Source organism: Cebus imitator, unplaced genomic scaffold (assembly GCF_001604975.1).
Source record: "Cebus imitator isolate Cc_AM_T3 unplaced genomic scaffold, Cebus_imitator-1.0 Scaffold372, whole genome shotgun sequence".
NCBI classification, from domain to species: domain Eukaryota; kingdom Metazoa; phylum Chordata; class Mammalia; order Primates; family Cebidae; genus Cebus; species Cebus imitator.
The window spans coordinates 840429-849884 of record NW_016107687.1 but is presented as its reverse complement, the minus strand read 5'-3'; the positions used below and the strand labels follow the sequence as shown (position 1 = coordinate 849884).

The 9456-nt window shown below is 38.0% G+C and overlaps 1 protein-coding gene across 1 annotated transcript in view; it reads left to right on the top strand.

The window, feature by feature from the left end:
- Positions 1-9456, top strand: part of TBK1 (TANK binding kinase 1) — a 54359-nt gene that overhangs the window by 36502 nt on the left and 8401 nt on the right. Inside the window, exons 10-13 of the mRNA XM_017507308.2 lie at positions 556-614; positions 1027-1118; positions 3587-3688; positions 5463-5541. Of these exons, the coding sequence (XP_017362797.1) occupies positions 556-614; positions 1027-1118; positions 3587-3688; positions 5463-5541 (332 nt within the window). The remainder of the gene's footprint in view (positions 1-555; positions 615-1026; positions 1119-3586; positions 3689-5462; positions 5542-9456) is intronic.

Genomic DNA, 9456 nt, shown 5'->3' with positions numbered 1-9456 from the left:
TGAACCTGGGAGGTGAAGGTTGCAATGAGCTGAGATTGTGCCACTGCATTCCAGCCTGGGTAACACAGCCAGACTCAGTCTCAAAAAAAAAAAAAAAGAAAAAAAGAGTGTTTTACTAACACTCAAAATTGCCTTTTATATCATAAATTTCAGCAAACATTTTTTTGTGTCCAGTATGTATACAACATTGTGCAAAGCTTTAGAGTCTAAGAAAAAATAGATCTGCATTTTTAGAATCTTTTAAATTATTCATTCTACTGGTAAAAAAAAAAAAAATGAATCACCCAGAATTTTACATTTCTATTTGAAGGTTGGGAGTTGATGTAGATTTAAAGAGAAGCATTGAACTCATTGTGTTGGAATATATTTAAGGAAAAAATGAAACTTCTTAGAAATATTGGAGGTAATTTGTTAGAGAATGAGCATTATTGTTTGAAAAGTACATTAAAGATTTTGCCACTAATGTTTAATTTAGACATTCTATTTGCTCTATAAAGGATAAAGTGATTTTTTCAAAAAGTTTTCTTTCTCATTTTATTTTACTTCATATTTCAGTTTCCCTCCCTAAAGTGCATCCACGGTATGATTTAGATGGGGATGCTAGCATGGCTAAGGTTAGTATTTAATTGAATTACTATATAAACATCTGAATTTAATATATCCTATCAATAGTAGAAGCAATAACATGTATTGTGTCTTCATGTATGCCTGTATGACTTAGGAAATTATTCACTTAAATTGATACCCTTTCCAAGTTACTTTGTGGTCTTTCTTTTTTACTTTTTATCCTTTCTTGAATTCATTATATAAGAACATTCCCTCCATTGAGACAGTGCGTGTTCAGATAATGTTAAGGATAATATATTTATTATAGTTTTATCTGTTTTTAACTTTTAGAAATTGGTGGTTTATTGTGTTTTTAATTAACCTGATGAAAATGTATAAGCTTTAATAATTTTGTGTAGAAGTTTTTCTTACTCTATACCACAATTAGCACCAAATATTGACATTTTATTTCTTCGTTAGGCAATAACAGGGGTTGTGTGTTATGCCTGCAGAATTGCCAGTACCTTACTGCTTTATCAGGAATTAATGCGAAAGGGGATACGATGGCTGATGTAAGTAGTAGATTGAAATTTGAAAATTGGTTTTCATGTAGACCTCGTCCATCATTGATATTTTCTCTCTTCAGACTAGTTAGATTAGGTGCTTGATTTTTATTATAATACATTTGTTTCACATTTAGCATATAAAACATTTAGCGGCTATTTTTTCATGAGTCCTACAATGACCTTGTACAAATAGTATATCTGAATTTTAAAACTTATACCACACTATAGAATGTGACAACAAATGCATTTCTTTTCCTGGGACCTTGACTCACTTGTCATTTCACTGTGTTAGAAGGCTTTGGCTTGTTATAATCCAGTACAGTCTGTACTTTCTCTCATTTAAGTCCTCAAAGTCTTCCTTCATTTCCTATCATTTTCCCAAATGAAATACATAGTCCTTTTTCATCACAGCATTTTTTTTTTCTTTTTGAGACAGGGTCTCACTGTCACCCAGGCTAGAGTGCAGTGGCACAATCACAGACCACTGCAGCCTGAAACTCCTGGGCTCAAGTGATCCTACCGCCCCAGCCTCCCAAGTACCTGAGACTATAGACATACTCCACGAAGCCCAGCTAATTTTTTTTTTTTTTTTTTTTTGTAGAGATTGGGTCTAGTTATGTTGCCCAGGCTGGTCTCAAACTCTTGGGCTCAAGCAGTCAGCCCCACACAGCTGGGATTACAGGTGTGAGCCACTGAGCCACTACACCCAACCTTCACAGCATTGAGATAGAATTCATAAACTATATAACTTACCCATTTAAGCATACAGTTCAGTGGTTTTTAGTATGTCCAGAGTTGTGCAGCCATCATCACTAATTTTAGAACATTTTCATCACCCCAGAAAGTAACTCTGCATCCATTAGTATTCACTCTCCATTTCTGCCAACACAGCCCTGCCCTAGGCAGCCACTAATATACTGTTTCTATACATTTGCCTATTCTAGACATTTCATATAAATGAAATCATACAATATGAATATGTAATCTAGCAAGCAATTTAAAAGCTAATTTTTTAACACTGGATCGCTTAATATAGTTAACTGATCATCTAGTTTAAGTAGTCTCTTCCTAAAAATGACTCTAAGAAATGTAAGATGGATATAATTTTTACTTTTTTTTTTTTTTTTTACTTTTCATGATTTATAGATGGCATCTTTCCATCTGATAAAAATGGAAAATAATTGATCTCTTTGGGAATTACGCTTATTTCTACACATCATTCAAAGCTTTTGAATTTTGCACACACATCGTAATGGCCTTGTGGCCGACAGATGCTGAGAAGTTTGTTTTCTGCACTCTTATCACTATGTATGTGCCCTTGGACTGTAATGCTTTTAACAGTTTATGTATGCCTACCTCATACCCACCCCTTCTTGCAAAAATGGACATGAAGCATTTCATTGCTCTTTTATTAGGCTCCTTTTTTTTTTTTCTGGTAGCATTATATGAAACCCATAAATTTGTATTTATATTTTTCACTGTGTTCACATATCTGATTCCTAAGCCTATATTTTTATATTTCTACTAAGAAGCTTCCTTGTTTTTACTGGTTTCTGGAAAAAGCTCTGTGTACTAACAGTTTTCATCTTCTCTCTCGTCTACCCTTAATCGCTGATCCATGAAGCTTTATTTCTTTTACTTATTAGTTTATAGTTCAGTAAGTCATGAGAAAATAGTTTTAATGTAAACTACTGTTGGCAGTCTAATATTTTAGACTTTGTGGGCTGCATGTGGTCTCTTCTTTGTTTCTGCAACCTTTAAAAGTGTAATGTTAGCTCGTAGACCATACAAAAGCAGGCCTCAGGTCTTAGTTTGTTGATCCCGATATAGATCAAAAGTCCTTCAATTATGTATTGTTTACTCTGTCATCCTTCTTCAGAGATTACATCGCACGTTGAGCATCCCTAATAAAAAATATTCCAAAATTTGAAACTTTTTGCTCAAAGTTAATGCTTAAAGGAAATACTCATTGGAGCGTTTTGGATTCTTAGATTAGAGATGCTTATCCAGTATGTATATGTGCAAATATTCCAAAATCTGAAACTCTTCTGGTCCCAAGCATTTCATATAAGGGATATTCAACCTGTAATTGGTTTATAAGTCAGACAGTAGTGTGCTATGAGTAGTAAACATTAATTCTGGCAGTATAAACTGGAATGCTCTACAAACTATTTGTATAATTGTAGATTAGTTTTTACTTTTTAATGTAATTTTAATACCTTAGGTTTCTAAACTCTTTAAGTAGTAATGGTTTGTGAAAATATAAGTTACCTATATATATATATATGTGTGTGTGTGTATATATTATAGTCACACAAATGCTTTTAATTGTAGTATCTCAAAATGTGTGAATTGACTAATATCAAGAATATTGTTATAAAATGTTTTTGAACAGCAGTACTACAGTATATTAGTGATAGATAAGAAGAAATAACTCCTTAGATAAACTAATGGGAATAATTTTCTTTTTCTAGTGAATTAGTTAAAGATGATTACAATGAAACTGTTCACAAAAAGACAGAAGTTGTGATCACATTGGATTTCTGTATCAGAAACATTGAAAAAACTGTGAAAGTGTGAGTAGACTACTTCCTTACTATTAAGGGTTAAATTATTAAATGTTCCATTTCTGTTAATTGATTTAGCTATTCTTGGTACAATATCACATGCTCTGCAACGGTTTATATTAAAGATCAGCCTTGGCCAGGCACAGTGGCTCACCCCTGTAATCCCAGCACTTTGGGAGCCCAAGGCGGGTGGATCCAGGAGATCAGGAGATCAAGTCTGTCCTGGCTAACATGGTGAAACCCCATCTCTACTAAAAATACAAAAAATTAGCTGGGCGTGGTGGCATGCGCCTGTAGTAGTCCCAGCTATTCGGGATGCTGAGACAGGAGAATTGCTTGAACCTAGGAGGCAGAGGTTGCAGTGAGCTGAGATTGCACCACTGAACTCCATCCTGGGTGACAGAGTGAGACTCTGTATCATAAAAAAAAAAAAAAAAAAAAAAAAGCCTTAGATTAGTGATTACATCATCATCACAAAGGCAAAAGTGCTGATTTTCTTACTAAGAAATGAATACCATCTCTTTAGTGGCATTTCCTCCCAGCCATTAACTAGCAAAAGTTAGTGGGAAAAACATCTTATTTCTAGCTTGTAAAACAGAAACTCTGAATAAGAAAATATGAAACCTGTAATCAACAAAGGAAATAGGAAGAGGTATTCTAGAACAGGCTGTTAGTAGTATTTTTAGAATTTTAGGAATTCGTTTTAGTTTATTCTTACTTGTTAATTTTATTCTGAGAATGTGTATTGAAACAGAATGATATTTTAAACTGCCCTCTTTCTAGAATATACTATTTGTACTGCAGAGAAAATATAGTAAATAAAATTAGTATTCACTATTGTCCTCCATTAAATGAAATGTAGTATTTTTACCATTATCTTCACATAAGACTATTTGAAATTAATTTGTCTTTTCTTTTTTATCCTTTAATCTGCAAGTTTAAAATAGAAGCAGATAAAATTCCTTCTTCAGGAAGGCATCAGGTTTGGTTTTTTGTTTTTTTTTTTTTTGGTTTTGGTTTTGCTTTTTGAGATGAAGTCTCACTCTGTTGCCTAGGCTGGAGTGCAATGGCAAAAATCTCAGCTCACTGCAACTTTCACCTCCCAGAATCAAGTGATTCTGCTGCCTCAAATTCCCGAGTAGCTGTGACTACAGGCATGCACCACCACACCCAGCTAATTTTTTTTGTATTTTTAATAGAGACGGGGTTTCACCGTGTTAGCCAGGCTAGTCTCCATCTCCTAACCTCGTGATCTGCCCTCCTCAGCCTCCCAAAGTGCTAGGATTATAGGTGTGAGCCACCATGCCCAGCCGGCATCAGGGTTTTTTTTTTTTTTTTTAACAATTTGCTGGCTTATAGACTTTGAATCATTATTTTATTTTTAATGGTTATGATAAAAGCTCAAATATTTATTTATAAAACTTTTTTTTTTGAGGTGGAGTCTTCGCTCTGTCACCCACGCTGGAGTGCAGTGGCGCAATCTCAGCTCATTACAGCCTCTGCCTCCCGGGTTCAAGCAATTCCCCTGTCTCAGCCTCCTGAGTAGCTGGGATTACAGGAGCGCACCACCATGCCTGGCTAATTTTTGTATTTTTAGGGGAGACAGTATTTCACCGTGTTGATCTGGCTAGTCTCAAACTCCTGACCTTGTGATCCACCCACCTCAGCCTCCCAAAGTACTGGAATTACAGGTGTGAGTCACCACACCCGGCCTATAGAACATCTTTTTAAAACTATGTATTGATTATACTCATTTAATTTTCTCTTGTGACTTTTCATACAGTTACGAAAAGTTGATGAAGATCAACCTAGAAGCAGCAGAGTTAGGTGAAATTTCAGACATACACACCAAATTGTTGAGAGTAAGTATTTACAAAATTATGAAAATTATAAGCTCATAACCTATTCCTTTGCTGGCACTATTAGATTTAAACTTTCTTATGAGCTAGGCATGGTGGTACACACCTATAGTCGCAGCTACTCAGAAGGCCGAGGCAGGAGGATCACTTGAGCTGAGGCATTAAAGGCTGCAGCGAGTTATGACGGTGTCACTGCACCCTAGCCTGTGCAACAGAGTGACATCTTGTCTATAAAATATAAACTTTTTTACAGAGATGATGTTTCTCACTGCAGAGAAAGAGTATTTTCCCATCTTTAGAAACTTCTTTTAAGCGTATTATTAAATACTCTTACCGCCTTGAAATTTTTTGTAATATATCCAAATGCCTACTGTCATTTAAACCTCTCTGTCTCACTCTCTCTCTCTCTCTCTCTCTCTCTCTTTGTGTATAAATCCATAATGCTTTCGTGTTGCTGCTGTGGCAGTTAAAGCAAGTTCATAAATGTAATTTAACATGCAGTTGAATGTAAAGTGCTTAAGCTTGTTTAGAAATAGATTTAAATTAGGCCAGGCACAGTGGCTCCCACCTGTAATCCCAACACTTTGGAAAGCAGAGGCAGGTGGATCACCTGAGGTCAGGAGTTCAAGACCAGCCTGGCCAACATGGTGAAACCTCATCTCTACTAAAAATACAAAAATTAGCTGGGCATGGTGGGCGCCTATAATCCCAGCTACTTGGGAGGCTGAAGCAGGAGAATTGCTAGAACCCAGGAGGCAGAGGTTGCAGTGAGCCAAGATCATGGCATCACACTCCAGCCTGGGTGACAAAAGTGAAACAGTCTCAAAAAAAAAAAAAGAGAGAGAGAAATATTTAAATTAGGAAAATATTACCAGATTTTTTTCTAAAATAAAAATTTAAGGAAAGAAAGATTTGATATCCTCAGGGAGGCAATCATTTCTATAGCTAGAAAAAGGAATTAGGACACACATCTCTACTCTGCTGTAAAATACAGAATTTCAGGGAGTCTCTGAATCTCTTATTAAAATGTATTATAGGCTGGGCATGGTGGCTCACGCCTGTAATCCCAGCACTTTGGGAGGCCAAGGCGGGCGGATCACCTGAGGTTGGGAGTTCAAGACCAGCCTGACCAACATGGAGAAACCCCGTTTCTATGAAAAATACAAAAATCAGCCAGGCGTGGTGGTGCATGCCTGTAATCCCATCTACTCAAGAGCCTGAGGCAGGAGAATCAGTTAAACCCAGGAGGCAGAGGTTGCAGTGAGCCAAGATCCCATCATTGCATTACAGCCTGGGCAACAAGAGCAAAACTCCGTCTCAAAAAAAAAAATATTACAGAAGTGCACAGATTTATATATTGGTAATCAGTGAGAGCTGATTACTAATTCCAGACCTGCCCCTATTTACCTGCCTATTCATGGCTGGCTACTTAAGAAAGGCCTTTAATTCTTTGCATCCTTGGTTTACTTTTCTCTAAAATCAGCAATTTCTTATCCTGCCCGTCTTATGAGCTGTTGTAGCAATTAAATGAGATAAATAAAAATACTGTACTCTTGGCTGCATGCGGTGGCTCACATCTGTAATCCCAGCATTTTGGGAGGCTGAGTTGGTTGAATCACTTGAGTCAAGGAGTTCAAGACCAGCCTGGACATCATGATGAAACCTCATCTCTACAAAAAAAATACGAAACAATTAGCCAGGCATGGTGGTGCAGACCTGTAGTCCTAGCTACTTGGGAGACTGAAACAGGATGACCACTTGAGCCCAGGAGGTAAAGGTTACAGTGAGCCAAGATCATGTCACTGCACTCCAGCCTGGGTAATAGAGCCAAGACTCTGTCTCAAAATAAATAAATAAATGTATTGTAACTTCGCAAGCTTTAGCATTTGAAGTATTCTTTCCATAAAATGGATATTAAATGAAAAGTGAAAGGAGCTTGCCGGGCACAATGGCACATACCTGTAGTCCCAGCTACTCGGGAGGTTGAGGTGGGAGGATCGCTTGAGCCTAGGAGTTCTGGGCTGTAGTGCACCATGCCAATTGGTGTCTGCACTAAGTTCAGCATCAATATGGTGACTTCCCGGGAGCGGGGGACCACCAGGTTGCCTAAGGAGGGGTGAACCGGCCCAGGTCAGAAACAGAGCAGGTCAAAACTCCCGTGCTGATCAGTAGTGGGATCACGCCTGTGAATAGCCACTGTACTCCAGCCTGGGCAACATATCGAGACCCTGTCTCAAATAAATGAATAAATGAGTGAGTGAATGAATGAATGAATGAATGGAAGGAACTTGATATGATATCCTTTTCTCTTTCCAGCTTAGGCTGATGTTTAGTTGTTTCTTTTCCTCAGTTTTAGATCTCAAACAGTGGTTTTCAAAATATGAATAATGAACAACTAGTAGGTTATGAAATTGAGTGCATTGTAATCAGCAATGTGTTTTTAAATGGAACAGAATAGAAAATGTCAGAATGCATCACATATAATAAGGAAATTATTGTTCATGAAACTTTTTTTCATTTTTGAGATGCAGTCTCTGTCACCCAGGCTGGAGTGCAGTGGTGTGATCTCAGCTCACTGCAACCTCTGCCTTCCAGGTTCAAGTGATTCTCCTGCCTCAGCCTTCCAAGTAGCTGGGACTACAGGCACCCACCACCATGCCTGGCTAAATTTTGTATTTTTAGTAGAAACGGTTTCACCATATTGGCCAAGCTGGTCTCAAACTCCTGACCTTGTGATCTGCCCACCTTGGCCTCCCAAAGTGCTGGGGATTACAGGTGTGAGCCACTGTACCTGGCTGTTCATGAAACTTTTGATTCAGGTATATACACACTTTAAATGTTACCGAGTTAAAACGGTGAATTTCTTACTATGAGCTGTGGTCAAGAAAGTTTGAAAAACATAGCTATAGGATAAAGTGATTAAAAGTCAGAAAGCACAAAATAGTCTTCCCCAGTATTTGTCTGCATTTAAATATAGACAGCCATCTTGCTGTCAGTGTTTTATATTCTTTGTTTTCACCTTAGAACATGATTTACCAGCTCATAGGCCTAATAGACATTTATTTCCAGGGCCAGAATCATTTGAGCACTTTCAATCATAATTATATGTTTTCTTTTGGGGATCTCAAAATTTTTTCCATTTTTATGACATTTCTGTGAGATTAAGATTTCTTATGAGAAAGCATAGATAACTAAATAGCTTGAGGTAATGGAGTCTTATGACTTTAGGACTTTTCACTTCAAGCCAATTACTTGTCCCTAAATTTCATTTTTTCTCATAACCTGTTGAGTTGTTGTAACTCCCTTCCTAGTGAGACCTTAAAGAAATTTTTATGGTCAGGTGCAGTGGCTCACGCCTGTAATCTCATCACTTTGGGAGGACGAGGTGGGTGGATCAGAAGGTCAGGAGTTCAAGACCAGCCTGACCCACATGGTGAAACCCCATCTCTACTAAAAAATAAATAAATAAAAAGCTGCTGGGCATGGTGGCATGTGCCTGTAATCCTAGCTACTCAGGAGACTGAGGCAGGAGAATCGCTTGAACCCGGGAGGTAGAGGTTGCAGTCAGCTGCTGAGATTGCGCCATTGCACACCAGCCTGATGACAGAGCGAGACTCTGTCTCAAAAAAAAAAAAGAGGGCCGGGTGCAGTGGCTCAAGCCTGTAATCCCAGCACTTTGGGAGGCCAAGGTGGGCGGATCACGAGGTCAAGAGATTGAGACCATCCTGGCCAACATGGTGAAACCCAGTCTCTACTAAAAATACAAAAAACAATTAGCTGATCATGGTGGCATGCGCCTGTGGTCCCAGCTACTCAGGAGGCTGAGGCGGAAGGCTCTCTTGGCCCAGGAGGCGGAGGTTGCAGTGAGCTGAGATTGTGCCACTGCACTCCAGCCTGGTAACAGCAAGACTCCATTTA